Below are 23,228 nucleotides of genomic sequence, written 5' to 3' on the forward strand. Positions count from 1 at the left end.
ATACAAAGGAAGGCAAAACATCCACATAAATAAAAATAAATAAATAGAAATCTGGAGGTTGTGGCACACAGCACTTGGGAGGCAGAGCCTGGCAGATCTCTATGAGTTCGAGGCCAGTCTGCTCTATGTTCAGAGTTCCAGACTAGTCAGGGATACATAGCAGGACTCTGACTCAAAAGAAAGAAAGAAATTAGAGCGACTGCTCAGATTGGAGCCCAGGAGTGAAGCATGTGGGTGTAGCTTCCTTTCCTAGCTAGCCTTCAACCTAGGCCTTAGATCTACCTCTCAGCCTGAGACTTTCCTGACTCTAGACATAGCCTCCATTGCTCCCTGACAGCTCCCGGACAGGACTGATTGCCTGGGATTGATGGGACTGCCCTTCACCTGGGCACACCCTTCTCAACCAAGGTGAAGAGGGCAGCATGTGTGTGTGAGGTGGGAAAGCTGGGCTCATTTGGAACCCCAGGGGTCCTGGTGTCAGGGATAAGAAATGGGAGGGCTTTCGTTTGGTTGATGTGGAGGGAGGGGCCACAGCTGTCACCAGTGGAGAATGGCACCTTATTAAGTATGACACACGCCTAACTGCTGTCCACATCTGTGCACCCTCCTGCCCTGGTTGCAGGCTCCCAGCAATCACATGATTCAGAACAGTTAGCATGGCACACCTCATATGCCCTCCAGGCTCTTCCAATTTCCCAGTGCTAGAGGGGCTACAGCTTTGGGGCCTGTGGCAGGTGGCCAAGTGGGAGATGGCCTTCAGAGGGAAGGGCATGGAGAAGCTTATACAGCCTCAGGGGTGAGCCCAGGGCTTGAGTAGGGGTACCAAGCCAAAACAGCAGTGAGGGCAGTGAGAGGTTAAAATTTTCAAACTGTACTGTGGGAACTTAGCCATTAGTTGAACTCAGTGGGAGACCAGCTCCCAGAACCTAAAAACAATGGGAGGCCAGTTCCCAAGAACCCAAAAACAATGGCACCAAGAACTCAGAAACAACCTGGCCCAAAACAATTGCCAGGTGGCTAGCCCGCCCCTGGACCCTAGCAGGAGCCAGCACCAATCAGAAACCATCCCATACCTTCCCCTTACCTCAGTCTTCTCTTTTGCCCCAGCAACTGCACAGGAATAAAAAGCTGCCTAAGACCTTGCTCTGGGCCAGGCTCCTCTACCCCTGCGAGGGATATGAGTCTCGCCCCAGCTAGCTGGAATAAAAAGTCTCTTGCAGATTGCATCAAGTCCATGTCTTGGTGGTGTGTGGGGTCGTCGCTCCCAGGATTTGAGTGTGTGGGTCCCTCCAGGAATCTCACAGCAGTATCCTTCTGTATGGGAGGGACTTGGGGTAGTTGATGGCCAAAGCAAGAGAGCTTGAGGGTAGACTGGAGTTCTGGGGCCTTCTCTTCCCTGAGCCTTCTCTCTGTGGCCCTACCATAGGTGGAACACTATAGGTGTGAGCCAGCCCTTTGCCCTTTTGCCCCTCATTGTTATGGGAATTGTTATGGGGTTAAGCACTACAGACCCTGAGAAGTGGGGACTTGTTTATTCAGCAGAAAGGGGGAGCCATTGGTGGCATTGAGACAGATGGATGGGGAGTGCTGACCAAATAAGAAGAGGCATCAGATGCTTGTTGGTATCGTGGCTGGTGGGGCAGCCAGGTAGTCCTCTAGCAACAGAAAAGATGGAGCGGCAGACAGACAGGCAGCACCATCAGGCCTCTGCGTATCCCAGTCAGCCACGCTCACCGCCTGTTCAGTTGTCAATGCACTGGTCTGTAGGAGAGAAAGCGCATCAGAACAGAGTAGAGGGGAACATGTGTGGGTGATCTCTGGCTACCAGAGCTTTCTTTCATGGTTGGAGCAGCAGAACGAACGACCTCTGTGGAGCAGACATCAAGGGCTGCTGTGGGGGGAGTGGTGGCTACACGGTGCAAGTGTACCCAGGCTTTCTGCCAGTTTCCCCTGGGAGCCTTGGCAGCCTCTCAGCAGGTGGCTCTGTGTCACCTGGATGGAGTCTTCTACCCAAGCCACTTGAAAGCAAGGTGTCTCTCAAGTTATGGGATAGGGAGAGGCCCAGGACAGCAAGGTTCAGGGTTTGGAGAGGAAATAGCCTTTGGCTGTAGAAATAGGTAGGAGGCTTGGGGCAACAAGAATGAGGAAGCTTGGACAGGAACCTGGATTCCTCCTCTGGGCAAGTCTTGGGTCAGCTGCCAGAAGGAAAACTCAGGGCTGAGATCCCTGAGGACTTGACAGACCCTGAGGAGTCACAGAGTCTCCCAGACCTCAAAGTGGATCCCAATGGCTAAAGCAGGGGATTAAGTCTTCCCTGCCTCTGGTAGGTCAGTACCAGCTTGGACAGTCCCCACCTCCCTTCCCTGTCTCCCCACTGGCCATTACCGGTGGGGACAGAGAAAATGATGTTGTCATCCTGGAGGCCCAGAGACTTGGCAAAGCGGACGAAACGTTCCTTCAGCTCAGGGGACAGCTCCTTGGTTCTTCCTGCAACCGAGATTGCCAGAGAGCGGCCACAGGACACTCCATAAGTATGACTGAACTAGCAAACAAACCCTCAGACGTGCTCTCTGTGGAGGTCTGTAGAGAGACCACTCCTCAAATGGGACTGAAGCTGAGACTTGGGATCCCCACTCTAGGTGGAACCTGCAGTTGAGTCCCTAAGGGTCAGGCAAGAACTCACCATACAGGGTAATTTTGAAGTATTGCTTGTTTTCAGAAGTCTTCCGGAAAAATACCATGGCGAACTGCTTGTAGTCAGTGGCGGCCACTTGCACATCGTAGCTCTGTATCTGAGGATACCCTGAAGGCATGAAGGACGGGGGTTGGGGGGAATGGGTTCTGTCTGCCAAAGCTAAGAGGAAGGGGAGTTCTCCCCAACTTCTAGAGCGGCTTTCTCCATAATAAAATATGGGTGGAGGGACAAGGACCCCACCGGACTCAGGACTCACCTTGAATATTTCCCAGGGTGAACTGGCCAGCCCTGGAGCTTGGAACAAATGTTCTGATCCAGTAGCGACAGCCCTGGTCCCTGTGGGAGAGATGAGAATGAACAGGGTTATGACATAGGCTGGAATGTCCTTTGGACTACAGCAGGTGGGACTAGCATTCCGATGTTGCCCACCAAACCTGGCAAGAGGCCCCACCCTGTCATCTTAGCTGCACCTAGGCCTTCTCCTTCTGAGTCTGCCCTGCCTGATCCTGCTGAGATCTTTCTCCAAGCACCTACTGACCACCCCCACCCCCACCCCTGCCATGCCTTTCCTTCCCATCCACAAGAATCCAGGCCCCAGACGGTACCCCATTCGTTTTCTCTGCTGCCTCTCTACCACCTCTCTTGACAGTTAATCCTGAGCCACCAGCCTAAACACTAAGCTAAACACTATGCCCAAGCTAAACACTATGCCCCTAACCCTTTGACCAAATTTGAAGTTCCCCTAAGTCCCCGTTCAATCCCCTGCCCCACACAGCTGAGCTCCCCAAACCTGGCATTCATCTGCCCTTTGCTCCTCAAATATTCTGCTCCGACTCCATCCAGCCCATCCATCTGCCAGAGGCAGTATCATATTGAGGTGGTGGGCCTGGCTCTCCTCTGCAGGCCCTAGCAGCCACCCCTTCCCATAGCTCCCCCACTGGCTGCCTGCCCTCCCCTTCACTATTCTTTCCACTCTCCCTTGCTCCAATTAAGCCATGATTCTCCTTGCAGAGGTCCCCGAACAAGCCTTGGCATAGGGCAGGATGCCCAGAGGCTATTCTACTCACACAGATGGCCATGAGTAACCAGTGCTCCTAACCACCGAGCCATCTCCCTAGCCCTTCCATGTTAATTTTGAGATAAGGTGAGCTCAATGATTGGATTAGACTGGATGGCCAGCAAGTCCTAGGACTCCTGACCCCTCCTCTCCAGGGCTAGGATACCACACTCGGCTCCTCTATGCTTATTGCTAGGGATCAAACTCAGAATCTCCTGCTTAGGTGGTATGCACTCAATGGATGAGCCATTTTCCAAGCTTCTCCCTCTTTTTTCCTATGGCTTGTGTGTCTTTCCCCCTTTGACAGAGAAGTCAGGAATGGGAGAAGGAAAGAGCAAGAAACGACCCAGTTCTAGGCTGTGACAGGGCTTCACCTGACCAGGATGGAGGTGACGTTGTAGCTGTTGTTCTCTTGCAGCTCGTAGGTGGTGCTGTACATCAACGTAAAGCGGCCTTTGTTTTCTTTCTGGACCGCATTGCCTGCCAGGCCCACAACATACCACCTGCCCCGGAACTGCAAGAAATGAGAGATGGAGCCAGGGATGGCCTCACAGGCTGCTCCTCCTGCTCTGTTCCTCTTGCAACCTTCTGGCACCCCAGCGGGAGGGCAGAAGGGCCCCAGGCTCAGTCTGTCTAGAGATACTGGCAGGAGTTAGCCTCTTCCAAGCCTAGACAAGACCCTAGATGGAGTTAGCCCTGAGTTGGCAGGATGGGGTGGTCTTGGGCAAGGGGTTGTTAGACTGTCATTTCCTCCTCAGTGTGAAGTAACTGAAGAGATTCCTAGCTTACAGGATCAATGGAGATTAGGGGAGAGGAGGTATAGACCTGTGAAGCTCTGTCAGAGTGACTGTCTGAGCAGTATGAGATGCGGCATCCGCTTGGACACAGAGTGATGGTGAGCGGAAGCCTGGACCCTGGCGTCCCAGAATCCTAGCCATCCTACCCAGTGCCACCCGTGAAACCTTTGGCCTCTCCTCCCATCTGCTCGGTTTCCCAGACCCTCTGCAGCAGCCCTTCAGAGTCCTACCTGATCGGCCCGGAAGCCTGGCTGCAGGGGGACACTGAGCAGAGATGGGGCAGGGATCAAGTTCTGAGCTGAGTCCTGGGCCTGGCTCTGCAAGACCCCAAGCAGGGCAAGGCCCAGACACAAGACACTCAGGCCCATGATGTCAGTAGCTACTAGGTCCGATGTGTGCTGGAGGAGGAAGAGCAGAGAGTGAGGAGGACTCCTCAGGGGACTCTTTATGGGCATACCTGGCTGCCAGCCCCCCTGCTGGGCGGGGTAGTCCATCCTTTACCAAGTCCAGGAAGCCATGGAGTAATTGCCAGCACATCCTGTTGAAATACTTGGCAAGATTTCTGCCCCTCTCTCCCCCAGGTCGGAACTGTGCGGGGTTGAGCAACAGGAAGGGCTGCAGGGGCCAGCTAGGGGAGATTGAAGGGACATTCCCAGAGCTCTGGATTCTGGCAGGCACAAAGGCATTGCCTGTGGGTCAGCAGCTCGGATCTGGAGAGCCCCCCCCCATAACCCTCTTGGATTCCTAGAGGGTCAGAAACAAGATAGTGAGCTAGTGAAGGCTCCCCCCCCACCCCTACCCCTGCCCCACCCCCTGCACCCACACCTGCTGAAAACCAGAGCCATCTAAACTAAACACCAGCTCTCGTGCAGCTTCCTGGTCTGGGGAAGGATGAGGAAGCAGAGAGTGAATGTTCTAGACAGGGAAGAATGGGACGCCCTGTTCTGAGCCTGCCAAGCTCAATTTTGGTCCTGGCACAGGGTCAGGAGTCCAAAAGATTAGCCTGGGAGTGTCCAATACCTTGCGCCTGTTTGTCCCCACTGCCATTTACAAGAACAGACAGGGCAACAGCTGAACTCTCAGGGACACCCCCTCTCCTGTACCACACAGTCCTTAGATGTAGCTGCTTTCAAAGGCTTTCATCTCAGCACGGAGGATGAGGGGATCACTTGGGGGACCACGAGCCCCTTGGGAAAAGTAGGCGTGTGCGTACGTATGCGGGTGTGTCCACACTGCCCTGTTTACTCCAGTTGCTTTGGACAGAACCATGATTCCACCCTCTCCTTAAGTCATCCTCCATGGAGAAGGCATCCCTCTGTCCCTGGCCATAACCTTGAGCAGGGGAACCTAGTGACCCAGCCTCAGGGCTCTCCCTCCCCAGCTGATTCCAGCCTAGTCCTGAAAGCCCTTTTCTCACTGGGGCCTGGCCAACGTCCACTGAAGGTTGTGATGGATCCCAGATGCTGTACTTTTTGCTTCCCTCCCCCCAGGTGGCACACTCAGGAGCTGCATGTGAACACCTGACCCAAAGCTGGACTGATGTCCTCTGGCCCTGCACATCTACCTGTGTGCTGCTCCTGACCTCTCCCTCTCCACTGCTGCCTAGCTCTGGGGTGGTTAGCCATGAGGGAAAGCTTAGCTTAGAGAGGGACCTTAAGCTGATAAATAGACTATGGCCTCACACAGACACACACACACACCCGACACCCCCACACACACTCTCTCTCTCTCTCTCTCTCACACACACACACACACACACACACACACACACACACACACACCACACACCTAGAACGCAGCCTTCCCCCTCCCCCATGCCAGAGACTACAGCACTAGAATCTGTCCCCTCAGGTCCCTGGATGATGAAAGAGCAGGAAGTGAAGCTGAGCCAAGCTGTGGGGACAATGTGGCCACCAGAGACTGTCACTCTTGAGGCACCAGTGACCTCCCCACCCTTCCAGCCTCTTCCAGCTCAACCCTAGGTCGTCCACTCCTTCTGCCCTCTGTGACCTTAAAAGATATCCATGAGCTGGGGATGTAGCTCTATGGTGGAGGGTTTGTCCAGCACATGGGAGACCCCAGGTTCTATCTCCAACAGTACAAAGAACCAACCTTCCAACTACACGTTAGCTTAAAAGGCCTCTTTGAAAGCTGTATGTAGTGGCTGTCGCCTTTAAGCCCAACACTCGGTGCAGAGGCAAAGGATCTCTGGGACTTCAAGGCCAGGCCAACCTAGTCTGCATTGGGAGTTTGAGGCAAGCAAGCCAAAGGCTACAAGACCTTTGACTTAAAACAAACAAACTAATACATAAATTAAAGGTACCCTTGAGTCTTTGGCGGTTGCTTGGGTGTAGACAGAGCCCCCCCCCCCCAAATTTTTAGTCAGGAAAAACAGAGACCAGAATCTCAGAAGAGTTGGACAGGTCTAATATTCTAGACTCTGAAAATCAGAGGGCGGAGTGACCAGTGAAACTGGACCAGTATGAACTGGGGCAGAGAGCTGGGTCTGGAAAAACTAAAAGGTCAGAATTAAGGGTGGGAGGGGAGATTGCCTAGCTGGGGACCCTGACTGTTCCAGGTGCAATGCACACAACCATCTTCAGCTGATTCTTGCTTCATGGACCCTTCCTCCAGGATTCTGCTAGGTCTCCTCTGAGCTCCCTCTCTCTGAAATAGAACCCTAAAGCCCAGGCTAGCCTCAAATTCCCTATGTCACCAAAGATGACTTTGAACTTCCCAACCTCCTGTCTCCAATCAGTCTCCTTCCTTCTTTCCTTCCTTCCTCCCTCCCTCTTCCTTCCTTTTTTACCTCTCATGTCTACCTCTGGAGTGTTGGTTGGCATGCATCACCAATCACACCAGCTACTTCTTTTATTTATTATTTATTTTGATACCAAGTCTCATTGTGTAATCCAGGTTGACACTGAACTTAGTAGCACCACGTCTGGGTCACACTTGGCTTTTCTGTGGTCATAAGGCCAGAGAACTCTAGCTGCTATGTAGCCCGACCCAGGTCCAATCCACATGAGAGGCTCCTAGGTTAGTGCATCTCAAGGATCCAGTCTGACATTCTGACCCAGGAACTTATGCCATAAACTGGTGAGCCTGGCCTTGAGGGGTGGAAGCTAATACAGCCCCAGTCTCCAGTCTAGCCCTCAGGTCGGCTTGCAGAATGCAGGCCTCTCAGGGCCTGGGCTGCCTGGGAGGAGACCTAAGGCAAGAAAGCCTGGAGAGGGTTTAGGAATACATTTCAGTCTTCAGCTCTGCTAATAATAAATAAATACGCCTCTGTGTCCCAGGCGCTGCCCCAGGAAATCTTGATATCCACAGATGGGTCCACTGGTCTCTGCTCCCAGTCGCTCCAGTGGGAAGGAGTGTCCAGTGGGAGATGTTCACTACTCCAGGGCCTTGATGTGAGTCTCTGTTTCCAGAAGTGTCTTCACACCAAGATGTTCCAGGGACCTAGAGGGTCTCCTGGCCGCTGCTCCTTCCATGACACAGGACCTTGCTTGGGAAAAGCTCTGAAGGGCAGTCCCTGGAAACATTCCCTGTGCACCCACTGGATTCTCCCATCTAGGGAGGGGTCTGACTGTCAAAAAGTAACGGCCTTGCTGAGTGAAGTCTGTACCCAGGGTGACCTCTGGATCTGATCTGTGGGTGTCTGGCCCAAATGTGCCTTCCATGGGTGCCCTGTCTGTTGATTTAAATTCCTTTAGTTTCATCATGGCATACATGTATATAAGGTATTTTGATCATATTCACATTATCTTGAACCTCTCTTGACCCTTCCTACTCCTCATGGTCCCCTTTATCTTTCCAACTAGTTTCCCTCCTAACATTCATGTTTGCTTGGCTGTTGGGTGTGCACACGTGTCGTGTGTGTGTGTGTGTGTGTGTGTGTGTGTGTGTATGTGTGTGTGTCCCAATGAATCTCACTAGGGTTGCTTGTAGGACCACGGCAGGTGGGTGAAGGATTGTTTATATGAGTTCGGGTAACTTACCAGTGGTTACACAGCTGTAGAAAATCTTTCTTGCTCTCTCCCAACTATTATCTAATTGTTTATTTAGAGACAGTGTCTCATGTAGCCCAGGCTGGCCTTGGACTTATTACTATATAGCTAAAGGTGACTATGAACTTTGATTTGTTTTAAAAAATATTTCTTATTTCATTTGGCTTTTTTTCTCTTTTTTTTTGGTTTTTTGAGACAGGGTTTCTCTGTGTAGCACTGGCTGTCCTGGAACTCACTCTGTAGACCAGGCTGGCCTCGAACTCAGAAATCCACCTGCCTCTGCCTCCCAAGTGCTGGGATTAAAGGCGTGTGCCACCACTGCCCGGCTTCATTTGGCATTTTTTGAGACAGGATCTCACTATGTAGTCCTGGCCACCCTGGAACTTACCATACAGACCAGGTTGGCCTCGAATTTACAGAGATCCACTTGCCTCTGCCTCCTGGGTGCTGAGATTAAAGGCATGCAGCACTATATCCAGCAAGAAAATATCTCTTACACTGGGCATAGCAAGACTCTGTCTCAAAAAAAAAAAAAAAAAAAAAGAAAAAGAAAAAAGAAAAGAAAAAGAAAAAAAAGAAAGAATGAAAGACCAAAGGACAGATAGATAAGAAAAACAGAAAGGAAAGAAGGAAATCACTGTCTCTCCCGCCTCAGCAACCATCAGCTGCACACAGATCCTTCGGGAGGGGGGAGGCCTTATGTGCCTGTCCTGGGAGCCTGTTTGCATTCCAGAGCATGGATGCCTATGCAGGCAGAGGCCCATGAGAAAGCCAACATGACCACAGGTACAGGGGCCTGGAAGCCACAGCTCTGGGCATGTCTGCAGCAGGTACCAGGAATCCAGGAGGCAGTGGGTGGCTGCTGAGCACAGCAGGGCAGGGTGACTCTGCCTGGTTGCACAAGGAAGGGGCATGTCCGGGCAGCCATTTCTTGGCATCATGCCCCAGCTCCTTGCTTCTCAGACCTTAGCTGGACTGGGCCTCTGACAGACACCATCAGAGGTGGCTTTTGTGAGAGGACAGACATACTTTCCCTAAAAGGTTGCTTCTCTCTTGTGCCTTGCGAGCCCAGGACAGAGCAGGAAAATGTGTAGCTCAGGCGGCAGGAGAGTTGGAATGGCTAAAGACTAGCTGTCTGAGAGCATGTCTCTAATTCCAGAACTAGGGTACCCACACTACTGTCTGGGGGACCCCTGGGAGCTCTGAGAGAAGCCAGCCCATTCTGCTCCTCCCTACTCATCCAGGTGGTTTCAGTGACTGAGCCACCTGGGAGGAGAGACATGGGTGAATCTAACAGGCAGTGAGGCCAGTGTGTCTACCTTTACATAGAGCTGGCCTGAGCCAGTGGAGATGGATGGTCGACAGGGAAGGTGGCTCAAGGAACATGGTAGAGCCATGTTGATGATGGCCCCCGAGATCTCACCCTTGGCTTGGCTGCTGTGCGTCTTGGAGTCCTTCTCAAGAAACCATATCAGGGTTGAGGAGTGAAGAGTAAGTTCCTGGAGACAGGGCTTAGACCAGAGTAACTACCATCCCGAATGGCTTTCAGAGCACCGCTCAGGGTGGAAACCTTCTATATGGGTGTGATGGACCGAGGACACAGGACTGGTGTTTCATTCTGGACCCAGAGTCCCCCAGGCCCTGGGGACGGGGACTACCCTTCTTGTGACCCTCAGCCTTAGTCAGCCAGAGGCAGCATCCCGGGTCCCCTTGACACCACTGGGTGCCCCTGTTCCATGCTATCTCCCCCACACTTCTGGGTTCTGTAGATTGAGAACATATCCTCCCCACTTCTCGTGAGCGTTGGCACACCTTTTCCTCCATCCCTAGGTCTGATGCTGGCCACACTCAGCCTTCTCTCAAGAGCCAACTTTTCTAACAGTGTTTCTTGCCAATGGCCTCTGCAATTGGGAAAGGCTGAGAGTTTCCCAAACCACCATATTACAACAGGTTACCACATTTGTTGGCTTAGAATCACATCTTCCAAACCCCAGAAGCCAGAAGTCAGAAATGCAGTGTGCTGGAGCTGGGGAGATGGCTCAGTGGGTAAAGCATTGTCTTCGTGATTATGAGGATCCAAGTTCAGATCCCAGAAACCACATAGAATCCAGGTGTGGTACCAGAGGTGTGTACTTCTGTAGTCCCAGTGTTCCTGTGGTGAGATGGGAGGTAAAGAGAGGATAAACTGCCGGGCGGTGGTGGCACACGCCTTTAATCCCAGCACTTGGGAGGCAGAGGCAGGCCAATTTCTGAGTTCGAGGCCAGCCTGGTCTACAGAGTGAATTCCAGGACAGCCAGGGCTACACAGAGAAATCCTGTCTCAGGAGAGAGAGAGAGAGAGAGAGAGAGAGAGAGAGAGAGAGAGAGAGAGAGAGAGAGAGAGAGAGAGAGAGAGAGAGAGAGAGAGAGAGAGAGAGAGAGAGAATAAACTTCAGAAGCTCCCGGGCATGCCAGCCTGGCACAGGCAACAAAGAGGAGACCTTCTCAAAGGGTGGTAGGCGAGGACTGACTCTCAGGTCGTCCCCTGACCTCCACAAATGTGCAAGTCCTGATGTCCTCAGAAGTAACTGCTCCCCTGGCCCCACCTCACACACACACAAGCAACAATAAAATAAATAATCTGCTCTGTACCCAAGTGCAGTGGTTCACACTTGTGGTCCCAGCACTCCAGAGGCTGAGGGAAGAAGATTGTCATGAGATGGAGGACCAACCTGGGCTACACAGCAAAGTCTAACACAGCAGTGTGGATTACAGCATGAGGCCTTATCTTTTAAGAAGAAAAAGAGGAAAGGCCGGCAAGGTGCTTGCTGTTCCTTACAGCTCTGGAGGGTTCAAGATGGAGACCCCAACTGGCCAGTTCCTCACAGCTGGCACCCTCAGGACTCCTGCTCTTCCGAAAGTCTGGTTTGTAACCTCGGGGCCGTTAATGTACCAGTTCCATTCTTACAAGTTGATCTAATCACCCCCTAAATGACTGTTATTATTGTGACCGCTCTGCTCTTAAGTTTCAGTTTATAGATTTTGGAAGGCTACAGATATCCCAATCGCATTGAGGATGGGTTTTTTCCTGGCCACGAGGGAAGAGGCTGTCCTTATTTGCTGTGTCCTTGGATGAAGTACACTAGGATTACAAGTCAGGGGGGAGACCAGAGAGAAAGAGTAGGTGAAGAGAGGCCTGGGAACTATCAGAGACCCTTTGGGACGGAGAAGTGGACTGGCAATGGGCCTCTCAGCCCAGGCTGCAGCGCCACCTTTCTGAAATGTTGGTCAGTTTGGGGCTTCTACGGCCTCATTTTCCCCAAAAGTAGAACAAGATTGGTAGGTGCAGTTCTCTAGTCCAGGTTCTTAGCATTTGTCCCGTCCTGGCTAGTCCCAGGAGTTGACTGTTCTGGGTCAACTCCTTCCGCACTTAGACGGGGTGTTTGAACCGGAATTCTCCGTGCCTTTTAAGCCTAGCTGGGTTTTCCACAGAAAAGCACGTTGGGGCCATCTGGCCTCTTTTGCTCGTCTAGGCCTGCAAGCGCAGGTTCCAGTTGAGACTGGATATTGTGGGTTCTGGTGCTGCCAGGCCCAGGAGAAAGTGAAGGCCGTGGATCGTACCCAGATCGGTCCCCGAAACCTCCACCACAACTAGTCACCCACAGCTCCAAAGCCGCTCACCCACGAACCCCACCTCTTCCTCTCGATTCCACTCCCACTCTAAAGCCCCGCCCTCTTTCGGCTTCGGGGCGGGGTCATGCCGAAGCTGTCCGCGGAGAAGCCTAGGCGGTGGAGGTCGGGCGCTCAGGACCAGTGAGCTCGTCAAGGCCTGGGGTGTCCTGGGACCTTCGCTCATTCTCATTCAGAACTGGGAGGCCTTCGGGTTGGCGAGCCGGCCCCTTTGCGTGGGCCATTTCCTCGTCACACGGTTTCCAAGGCCCCCGACTGGATTTGAGAAAAGTTTATGGTTCCCATCCTAGCAGCAGAGTACAGCATTGCGGGAGGGCAGAAAGAGTCTGAGATGCTGCGGCTACGCACTGGAGACGGTGTCGGACCTTTTCTGGGGAGTGCGTGGGTCGGAAGACAAACGTTTTCCCTGACATCGTAGATGCACGATGTGGAAACGCCCGACGAGTCACAGGTCACCGTTGCACCCCCAGAAGACAGCGACATCAAGCCACTTCCAAAGCCCCTGGGGTGTGCTTCTGCCTCTCAGACAGGCACGCGCTCCTAGTCCTCTCAAGGCTTGTAGTTCTACTTGGCGTCATCGTTGCCCTAGGCAACACCCAGGCCGGGAGTTCTGTCCCTTTAAGGAATCCTAGCGCCTTGGCCTTTTTGGTTTTGCGCGCCCGCCCACAGCGCCGGCAGAACGACCATGGCTCAGGCGGCGCGCGTTGCGTGGGTGCTTGGCTCTAGCCGGTGCGCCCTGGCTGAGGGGCTTCTCACACGACCCTGGCAGCCACTCTCGGCACAGAGCCGGGCCAGCTTCACCAGGGCGGCGGCCGGAAGCCGGGGCGCCGCGGTCCGCAAGGGGAGCCCGCGGTTGCTGGGGGCGGCGGCGCTGGCCCTGGGCGGTGCGCTAGGGCTGTACCACACCGTGCGGTGGCACCAGCGTTCCCAGGACCTCCGCGCGGAGCACTCGGCTGCGTCGGTAAGACTTGGCTGGCACGGACGGCTGACAGGAGCCGGGATTATCCCTGAACTGTTGAGAAGCCTAAGGGTCAGGAGCGGCCTCTTTAGCCCGCTTGTGACCTTGGGCGAGTGTCTTGGCCTTAAGAGTCCGAGGAGGGTGGTGCTGTGGCCCACGACCTAGAGCTGTATGGATCGCATGCCATGGTCTCTATGGTGATTTAGGGGTGTGTGTGTGGCACTCGGAGTAATCTTTATGGAAAGAGTGAACCTGACTTCAGACTAAGAACTGGAGGCCTCCAGCCTACCGTGGCTCGGCAGCCATGTAGACCGTAGACCTTTCATGAGTTGCAGTCTTAGCCCTTCTCCGCCCCTCCTCCCATGCTCTTTTCTTGGACCCAAGAACTGGAGCGGAGTCCCTGTGGTTCCTTGCTCTCTTCCTTGCCCATCCATTTGAAGACCGAAGGGGAGGGGGCTGCAACTGTAGCAAGCTCACGTGAAGACTCCCCTGCAGAGGAGCTAGATGCGCCTCCTCCACGTTGGGAGATCTGACATAGATCTCACTCATGACCAATGCTACCTGGCCAGTTGGTCAGCTCTGCCAGTTACTCAGAAAGAGTTGGAGAAGTCGGGGGGTGGGGGTGGAGGGCTATTGGAGGAAAACTATTGGAAGTTAGAGGAAGACACACCCTGGAACTGTCTTGTGTCCCCTTTGGAATAGGAGGAAGATAAACTCACATGCACGTGGTGGCAGATCCTCCTGGCTCTGTGGTTTACCTGCTGGGCACGTGCAGCTAGGCTAGGCTGTCTGTCACTCCCTGAGCCCCTTGCCCACCCTCCATTCCTTCCACCTTTCCTCATTCTATTTTCAAGGTCACCTTAGACTCCCTGAGGGGCTGGAGAGATGGCTCAGTGGTTGGGAGCACTGACTGCTCCAACAGAGGTCCCGAGTTCAATTCCCAGCAACCACATGGTGGCTATCTGTAATGGGATCTGACACCCTCTTCTGGTGTGTCTGAAGACAGTTACAGTATACTCATATAAATAAAATAAGTAAATCTTTTTTTAAAAAAAAAGAAAGAAAGAAAGAAAAGAAAAAGACTCCCTGAAGAAAAGTTTGCCTGTGGGGAGTGTGGAGTAAGAGTTCTGGGACTCCGGGTGTTACAAGCCCCATTTTTTCTCTCTCCCCAGCTGTCCCTGTCCAACCGCCTGCAGCTGACCCTGTACCAGTACAAGACATGTCCCTTCTGCAGCAAAGTCCGTGCCTTCCTGGACTTCCACTCCCTGCCCTATCAGGTGGTGGAGGTGAATCCGGTGAGAAGGACTGAGATCAAATTCTCCTCCTACAGGAAGGTCCCCATCCTGGTGGCCCAGGAAGGAGACAGCTTGGTGAGCCTTGGGGTCTCATGCCTCCTTTCTGTCCCCAGCTATCTAGAAGTCTCCCTCAATCTGATCCTGCTTTTTACTCTAACAGAACCTAGGATTCCTGGGTCTCCACTGGGAGCAGGGAGAAATGCTGAGTGGAAAATGGTCTTTACTTGTGGGGTGGGCAGTGCAAACCTGCAGTCCCGGTTGTTCTGGTAAACCTTGAGCTTTGATGCTAGCCTGGGCAGCATGGCAGGTTACAGTAACAGCAACAACCCTAACATACATTTAGAACCTTTTCCTTCCCTATTAGCTGAGTCTCGGGGATAGCCTCAGGATGCACTTAAGATGAACAAACTGTGTTTTGTAGTTGGGGTGGTTGGGGTCTGTGGTGTGGCATTGCCACTTATGAGCCATCTTTTTTGTTTGTTTGTTTTGTTTTTTGTTTTTTTGGGTTTTTTTGAGACAGGGTTTCTCTGTGTAGCCCTGGCTGTCCTGGAACTCACTCTGTAGACCAGGACGGCCTTGAACTCAGAAATCTGCCTGTCTCTGCCTCCCAAGTGCTGGGATTAAAGGCGTGTACCACCACTGCCAGGCTTTATTAGCTGTCTTAATAAGAATTTTTATTGCTGTGATGAAACACCATGACCAAAAGCAAGTTGGAGAGGATAGGGTTTGTTTGGCTTACACTTCCAGTTCAAAAGCATTGAGGGCAGAAATTCATGCAGGGCAGGATCTTGGAGGCAGGAACTGCTGCAGAGGCCATGGAGGGGTGTTGCTTACTGGCTTGCTCCCTGTGGCCTGCTTAGCCTTTCTTCTTATAGAACCCAGGACCTCAGCCCAGGGATGGCATCACCCACAATGGGCTGGGCCCTCCTCCATCAATCTCTAATTAAGAAAATGTCTACGGCATGATTTTTTTTTTGTTACATAAATAACCTGTTTATTGCAGGTTAGGCAAGTCTCAGAAGGTAGGGCTTCTACTGGTCTTTCAGTTCCTTCAGTCTTTTTTTTATTTTTAAGATTTACTTTATTTATTTTATGTGTATGAGTACTCTGTAGCTGTACAGATGGCCATGAGCTATCATGTGTGTGGCTGCTGGGAATTGAACTCAGGACCTCTGCTAGCCCTACTCACTCTGCCCGCCCCCCCGCGGCCCCCCTCCAACATAATTCACTGTAGCTGTCTTTAGACATACCAGAAGAGGGCATCAGATCTCATGGTTGTGAGCCACCATGTGGTTGCTGGGATCTGAACTCAGGACCTTCGGAAGAGCGGTCCCAAGTGGTCCTGAGTCTTACCCACTGAGCCATCTCTCCAGCCCCTCCTTCAGTCTTCTGATGGCAGACTTCACTGTGACTGCAGAGGTGGTGTTATAGGTCCAGGCCCCACTGGCCACTGTTTTAATGCAGGAACCACAGTGCCAGATGCCAATGGCTTGTCTCTTCATCTTGGTCTTGCCATAGACAAGGGCTTTTTTTTTTTTTTTTTGGTTTTTCGAGACAGGGTTTCTCTCTGTAACCCCGGCTGTCCTGGTACTCACTATGTAGACCAGGCTGGCCTCGAACTCGGAAATCCGCCTGCCTCCGCCTCCCAAGTGCTAGGATTAAAGGCGTGCGCCACCACCGCCCGGCTATAGACAAGGGCTTATAACAGGGCTTGTCCCATATGCCTGGGGCTCCAGATTCTGTCTCAGCATCATAAAAACCAGTTGTTTCTTCTCTTCCAGCAACAGCTCAATGACTCCTCGGTCATCATTAGTGCCCTCAAGACCTACCTGGTTTCAGGGTAAGTCGATCCTGGGAGGCCCAGCAGGGCCTTATCTAAAGGTGGGGCTGCTATAGACATTTCTAGAAGAGACTGAAGGTCTCTTGCTCCAACACCTGCCTTCCTTAGCTCCTGCATCTCCTTTTACCAGGAGAGCATTCCTCCTGTCTAGCCTGGCCCCTTTTGCTGGTAGTGAGGCGTCGCTGGGTTGGGCTGGGTTGGTAGGCCAGGGGGCAGGAGGATGGAGTCAGGCTGAAGCTGTAGCCTTCCCCTGAAGGCAGCCCCTGGAAGAAGTCATCACTTATTACCCACCCATGAAGGCCATGAATGACCAGGGCAAGGAGGTGACCGAGTTCTGCAACAAGTACTGGCTCATGCTGGATGAGAAGGAAGCCCAGCAGATGTATGGCGGGAAGGAAGCCAGGACGTGAGTAGATCTGTGGCTGCATGGATCTGCAGTGAGGGATGGGGTGGACCAGACAGAGCCGGATGCTCTGGGGCCAACCGTTTTTTATAAGGGTTGCACATCAAATACCCTGCATATTGGATGTTTATTCATAACAATAGCAAAATTACAGTTATGAAGTAGCAACAAAATAACTTTATGGTTGGGGGTCACCAGAACATGAGGCATTGTATTAAAGGGTCGAAGCATTAGGAAGGCTGAGAAGCACTGCTCTGGGTTGTCTTGTGGGAGACTGAGTGTTGGGGCAGGGCTCTGGCCCTTGCTCAGGGACAGTGCAACACCCTCTGTGTCCTGCATCCGCAGGGAGGAAATGAAGTGGCGGCAGTGGGCGGATGACTGGCTGGTGCATCTCATCTCTCCCAACGTGTACAGAACACCTGCTGAGGCTTTGGCTTCCTTTGACTACATTGTCCGAGAGAGCAAGTTTGGGGTTGTGGAGGCCACCATGGCCAAGTATGTGGGCGCAGCTGCCATGTACCTCATCAGCAAGCGCCTCAAAAGCAGGTGACCGCTTGTGCAGTGGTATGCATGTACAGCAGAGGGGTCTGCTCTCCTCAGTCCTGGCATGGCATCTGGGTAGCATCCATCAAACCCCTCAGGGAGGGAAAAGGGAAACTGAGGCCTAGAGAAGACAAGCAGGACCTGGACCCAGCACAGCTGATCACTCCCTAGCCCAGGCTTTGGGGTCAGAAGCCATGGCCCTACCCTGTGCCCTCTAATTCTGTCTCCTTGATAGGGTCCCTTTTCATCTTGAGCCACTCAGTGATGTAGGTACCATCCCTCACCTAGGGCCACCCCAGTCACCCTGCCTTTCTGCTTTATGCAAAGGAGGTTGTGCTCATGCAGGCTGGGGAAGGAGTCCCCTGACCAACTGTTCTCTCCACCCAGGCACCACCTGCAGGATGATGTACGGGTAGACCTCTATGAAGCAGCCAACAAGTGGGTGACAGCCGTGGGCAAGGACCGGCCATTCATGGGGGGTCAGAAGCCTAACCTTGCTGACCTGGTACGTATGATGGTGGTAGTTAAGAGTGGCCTGCCTGCCTTTAGGGAGGGACGGGGTCAGGGGGAAGCCCAGGGAAGGCCCGCCTTTTGCTACTCCCTGCTCCCCATAGGAACTATGTCTGTTTTCCTCCTCTCTCTCCCTCTCTCCCTCTCCCTCTCCCTCTCCCTCTCCCTCTCCCTCTCTCTCTCTCTCCCTCTCTGTGTGTGTGTTCTTGAATCTGTAAGGCTCAGGAAGGGGAGTTTCAAGCTGGATAGGATCCAGGGGCCTAAGTCGGAGTGGCAGGGCCTTGGCTCCAGAGATTTCCTAGCTGGGTCACAGCGTGCGTGGGCTCGAAGCCTTTCCCTACAAGTCTCACTGGCCTGGCTTTAAGCCCTGTCCCTGAACAGTATGTAACCAAGCAGGTAGCCTTGGTTTGACCAGATGCTGAGATATCTCCTTTACATAATCTGGCAGCAAACAGGCAGCGTGGATGCCTCATCTGAGGCCTTGCTGCCACCATGGCCCCAGTGCAATGACTGGTCCTTGACCCCTCCCTAGGCAGTGTATGGCGTGCTGCGAGTGATGGAAGGTCTGGAGGCCTTCGACGACCTGATGCGACACTCACACATCCAGCCTTGGTACCTACGGATGGAGCGGGCCATTGAAGAAGTCCCCTCAATCCATTGTGTTCCCCCTAGCTGCAAAGACTAGTTGCTAGGGGCACAAGACCTGGACTAGCCCCTGGCCATGCTTGTAGGGGGCAGAGTCATTTCGTCTCTGGTCCACTTAGCCCCCAGCTCTCTACTTCTGATACTGGACATTTCTAGGGCCCTTGACACTGAGGACAAGACTCAAACTTACAGCTATTCTGTGGGTCAAGGGTCGGGGTCACAAAGGAGGGTAGCTCTAATCCCAGTTCCAGGGCCCTGATCCCCTAAAGGGACTCCTTGTCATCTCTGCTAGGGCCCAATCCCTTGTTGACAGGGATGAGACTGGCCCCTGACCTGGATGAGGGGAAGGCAGTCTGGTAACAAAAGTGCTGTCTACTTGCCTCCTGGTTCCAGCTCTTCCCAGGTGCCTCTAGGAATATTGCGTTTGTAATAAAGAGAGGTCTGCTGCTCCCCTCTGGCAGCCACTGTTCCGAGGTCTGGTCTGTGGGGTAGGTGTTGGCTAGGGCTGTCAGTCAAGGGAAGCCAGGGCTTTTTTTGGGGGGTGGGGGGCTCGAGACAGGGTTTCTCTGTATAACCCTGGCTGTCCTGGAACTCACTCTGTAGACCACGCTGCCCTTGAACTCAGAAATCTGCCTGCCTCTGCCTCCCAAGTGCTGGGATTAAAGGTGTGTACCACCGCTGCCCGGCTGGGCAGGCTGTATTAACCCTGGTACGTCTGCCGCACAATCGGTACCCACTGAACATCACAAGGATTTGGACATGGATTTTAGTCTGGTTATGTTCCCCACTGACCATGGTGCTCTGGGCAGTGATACTCATCTGTCAAATGGGTACATTGATAGTCCTGCCTCTGAGAAAGTTGTGGGGGAATTGGGTATGGTGGTGCACGCTTGTAATCACAACTTGAGGTGGGAGCTGCAGTGTGAGACCTTGTCTCCCAAAGATAGAGTGGGTCTGGAGGTGTAGCTCAATGGGTAACATGCTTTCTCAGCACATGTAAAGCCCTGGTTTCCACCTGGGCTGTCATTTAGGCAGGGTGGAGTAATGCACACTAGTTATCTTGGCAGGAGGCAGGAGGATCAGAAATTCGAAGTCACCCTCATACATTTCAAATCATACATTCTAAATCACCCTCATGAGCTTGTGGTCAGCCTCAAAATATAAAACCAACAATACAAAAATAAAAAATACAAAACCCAACAATGTCATCATGGGATGAGGTTGGGGGATGGGTGCAGGTCAAGTACACATTAGGACACCAAGCCCAACAGGGCCAGGTGTACAAACCTCTGCTGTACAGATGAGGGGCTGTGCCCCAGAGATACTGCTGAGGGTCCCTCAGGCAGCCTGTGGTCAACCCAGGCTGGGACAGTCTGTAGGCTCTTGGTTTTTTAAATGTGTACAAATGTTTTGCTTGCATATCCAAACACCTCTGGACCCCAACCTCTCCAACCCCACAGATGTTCACTGATGCCAGTTTCCAGGAGGGATGAGGCTTGCCTGAGATCACAACCAGGAGAGGACAAACTCTGGCCTCTGCTCAGCCAAGACCACGGGCAATATGGTGCACACCTATAATCCCAACATTTAGGAGGTTGGAGGAGGCACAAGTCTGAGGTCAACTTGGGGTTATATGGCATACATGTCCGTGCACCATGTGCATGCCTGGTGCCTGTGGAGTCAGAAAAGAGCATCAGGTCCCCTGACACTAGAGCTAAGATTAAGGTGAGCCACCCAACCTTCATCTCTCCATCCTTGCATCCTGTGGGGTTGCAAAGCCATGGGATGGTGGGGAGGGCCAGAGGAGCAAGAGTGGGGTAGGGTGTATCCAAACCCCAAGCCTGAGTGTCCTAGCCCATAGCCTGCACCCCCCATCTTTGCCACCCCCCAGAGGAGGTCATATAGCCCAGTAGCCATGTTTAACTCCCTCTCTCCTTAAAAGGCCATGTCCAGCAGGACTTGAAACTTCATCCTTATGCAGGTGCCCCAATACCATGGCACCTACCAATGATATGCACTCACTCCAACAGCCCCTACTTACCCCACAAAGGATTAAATAGCCTTTTCCCCAATTAAAATTAGCTCTCTTACTGCAGCTGCCTCCCCAGTCTGTTCTCACAGCACTCACTCCTGCCTGAGGTCACTTAGCTCCCCGCTGTCCCACTTTGCGTCCCCTCCCAGAATTCACAGATTGTGAGGTTGCCATTGCAGGTGATCCTGCTGCTACAGGTGGAGAAGCAGAGCCTGAACTGTAGCATCCCTACTCCCAGCCTCCCACATCCCTTCTCAAGGCTCTGTCCACTGCTGTTCCATGGTACCTCCTCAAGGAGGCTGACTCACTTCCCAATCCCACTGTACTCAAGGAAGCAGCTGGTATACACACTGTCTTAGTTAGGGTTTTACTGCTGTGAACAGACACCATGACCAAGACAACTCTCATAAGGACAACATTTAATTAGGCCTGGCTTATAGGTTCTGTGGTTCAGTCCATTATCATCAAGGCAGGAAGATGGCAGCATCCAGGCAGGCATGATGCAGGAGGAACTGAGAGGAGACTTTCACCTGGGAGATGAGAGTCTTCATCTTCATCTGAAAGCCGCTAGCAGAATACTGGCTTCCAGGCAGCTAGGGTAGAGGTCTTAAAGTCCACAGTGACACACCTACTCCAACAGGGCCACACCTTCTAATATACATAATATATAATATAATATAACCATCACACCCATATTGTGGTAAGATGTCCCCTTCTCACTAGGACACCATAGCCTGGGAAATCCCACTGCCAGTAGCCTGTGCTCTTGACACTCCTGCACTGGATTAGTTGTGTCTAGCCTTGGCTCCCCCTTGAGGTCATCTGACTTAGGAGGCAGGTAGGTTGTGTCTCAGCTGCCAGACATACCCTCTCTCCACAGACATGATATTCATGTTTTCTCTGCCTCTGCATTCCACAGAGAGCAGTAGGGCTGGCGGAGCCAGGGGATCAAAGGAGCGATCCTGAGGGTTTTCCCCAGAGGTTGCTGTAGGTGGAAGAAGCCTGGACTGTCTAGCCAGTGATAGTGAGACTGGCTTCCTATGACTTCGATGGAGAAGGACAGAAGCAACCACAAGCACTCACTAGGCCTAGCATGCTTACCTTTCTTCTTTTGGTGTGCTTCCCACAGCCACCAGGAGGCACTAAAAAGCTGACAAAGCCTTCAGGAGATGGAAGGAACTTAGGGCTGCCACCTTGTGGCCAATTCCAGGTTTGGTTAGGTGATCTTCATTGTCCAAATAGACAAAATCACATTTCATAGAGGTCAAAGCTGACTCAGGGACCAGTGCCTGGTCTCTGTCATGTTCACTCTAAGCGTCTTGTGGTCTGTAGTCCAGGCTGGGCTGGAATCTGCCATATAACCCCAGGTTGACCTCAAACTTGTGCCTCCTCCAACCTCCTAAGCGTTGGGATTATAGATTATAGACCACCATGTTCCCTGTGGTCTTGGCTGAGCAGAGAGGCCAGAGTTTGGGCCTCTGTCCTCTCTTGGTTGCGACCTCTGGCAAGCCTCATCACTCTGGTGAACTGGCATCAGTGACCATCTGTGGAGTTGGTGAGGTTGGGCTCCAGAGGTGTTTGGAAGATGGTATAGGCTTGTGTACAATCAGTGACATCAGCTATCTGCCTCAGAATAACATTGCTATGTGTACTGGCTGGGTTTGTGTGTCAACTTGACAGAAGCTCAAGTCATCGCAGAGAAAGGAGCCTCCCTTGAGGAAATGCCTCCATGAGATCCAGCTGTAAGGTATTTTCTCAATTAGTGATCAATATAGGAGGCCCAGCCCATTGTGATGATGTCATCCCTGGGCTGGTGGTCTTGGGTTCTATAAGAAAGCAGGCTGAGCAAGCCAGGGTAAGCAGGCCAGTAAATAACACCCCCTCTGCATCAGCTCCTGCTCCAGATTCCTGCCCTGCTTGAGTTCCTGTCCTGACTTCCTCCAGTGATAGACAGAAAGTATAAGCCAAACAAACCCTCTCCCCCCCCCAACTTGCTTTTTGGTCATGGTGTTTTGTCACAGCAATAAAACCCTGACTAAGACATTATGAACATAGGAAGTAGGCCTGGAGAATCCTGATGCCTCCCTCATGGTAGCCAGAGAGGGAGCCTGCAGGGAGGAGTCTAGTTTTCCTGTTTTTGTCAAATTTCTACTTAAAAATATTTAGAAGAATTATTTTATTTATCTATTTATTTATTTATTTATTTATTTATTGTTTTTCTGTTTTTCAAGACAGGGTTTCTCTATGTAGCCCTGGCTGTCCTGGAACTCACTCTTTTGTAGATCAAGCTGGCCTCGAACTCAGAAATCTGCCTGCCTCTGCCTCCCAAGTGCTGGGATTAAAGGCATACGCCACCACTGCCCAGTTAGATTTTTTTTTTAAAGATTTATTTATTTATTGTATGTATATGAGTACACTGTAGCTGTCTTTAGACACACCAGAAGAGGGCGTGAGGCCTCATTACGGATGGTTGTAAGCCATCATGTGGTTGCTGGGATTTGAACTCAGGACCTTTAGAAGAGCAGTCAGTGCTCTTAACCACTGAGCCATCTCTCCAGCCCTAGAAGAATTAAAGTATTGTGTGCACGCGTGTGTGTACTTGTGTGTGTGTGTACACACACTTGCATATGGAAGCAAAAAGCATCCATTGCCCCAGGAGCTGGGTTGGAGGTCATTGTAAGCCACCTGACATGGATCCTGAAAACTGAACCCGGGTCTTCTGCAAATGCAGTTTTGTGTTCTTAACCACAGAGCCACCTCTTACATTTTTTTTT

General features: G+C 52.3%; 2 protein-coding genes across 4 annotated transcripts; one reads left to right on the plus strand and one right to left on the minus strand.

Moving 5' to 3' along the window:
* Positions 1-1,513: 1,513 nt before the first annotated feature.
* Lcn2 (lipocalin 2) lies at positions 1,514-12,445 on the minus strand. 2 transcript variants are annotated; one of them, XM_031369825.1, is made up of 7 exons: positions 12,233-12,445; positions 4,780-4,947; positions 4,127-4,266; positions 2,952-3,031; positions 2,684-2,803; positions 2,386-2,487; positions 1,514-1,761 (listed from the first exon to the last, which is right to left on the minus strand). In XM_031369825.1, exons 1-7 carry the CDS (start codon positions 12,398-12,400, stop codon positions 1,742-1,744), a joined length of 798 nt encoding a protein of 265 aa, XP_031225685.1. In that variant the 5' UTR covers positions 12,401-12,445; the 3' UTR covers positions 1,514-1,741. The 2 variants fall into 2 exon arrangements, with proteins under 2 accessions (XP_031225685.1, XP_031225686.1); XM_031369826.1 differs by lacking the exon at positions 12,233-12,445 and adding an exon at positions 5,051-5,073.
* Ptges2 (prostaglandin E synthase 2) lies at positions 12,293-19,618 on the plus strand. 2 transcript variants are annotated; one of them, XM_031369823.1, is made up of 7 exons: positions 12,293-13,189; positions 14,359-14,556; positions 16,263-16,321; positions 16,578-16,727; positions 17,070-17,270; positions 17,655-17,772; positions 18,310-19,618. In XM_031369823.1, the coding sequence occupies exons 1-7, from the start codon at positions 12,914-12,916 to the stop codon at positions 18,460-18,462; spliced, it is 1,155 nt and encodes a 384-aa protein (XP_031225683.1). In that variant the 5' UTR covers positions 12,293-12,913; the 3' UTR covers positions 18,463-19,618. The 2 variants fall into 2 exon arrangements, with proteins under 2 accessions (XP_031225683.1, XP_031225684.1); XM_031369824.1 differs by lacking the exon at positions 14,359-14,556.
* The last annotated feature ends 3,610 nt before the right edge of the window (positions 19,619-23,228 follow it).

Source organism: Mastomys coucha, unplaced genomic scaffold (genome assembly GCF_008632895.1).
Source record: "Mastomys coucha isolate ucsf_1 unplaced genomic scaffold, UCSF_Mcou_1 pScaffold15, whole genome shotgun sequence".
Classification (NCBI taxonomy): Eukaryota; Metazoa; Chordata; class Mammalia; order Rodentia; family Muridae; genus Mastomys; species Mastomys coucha.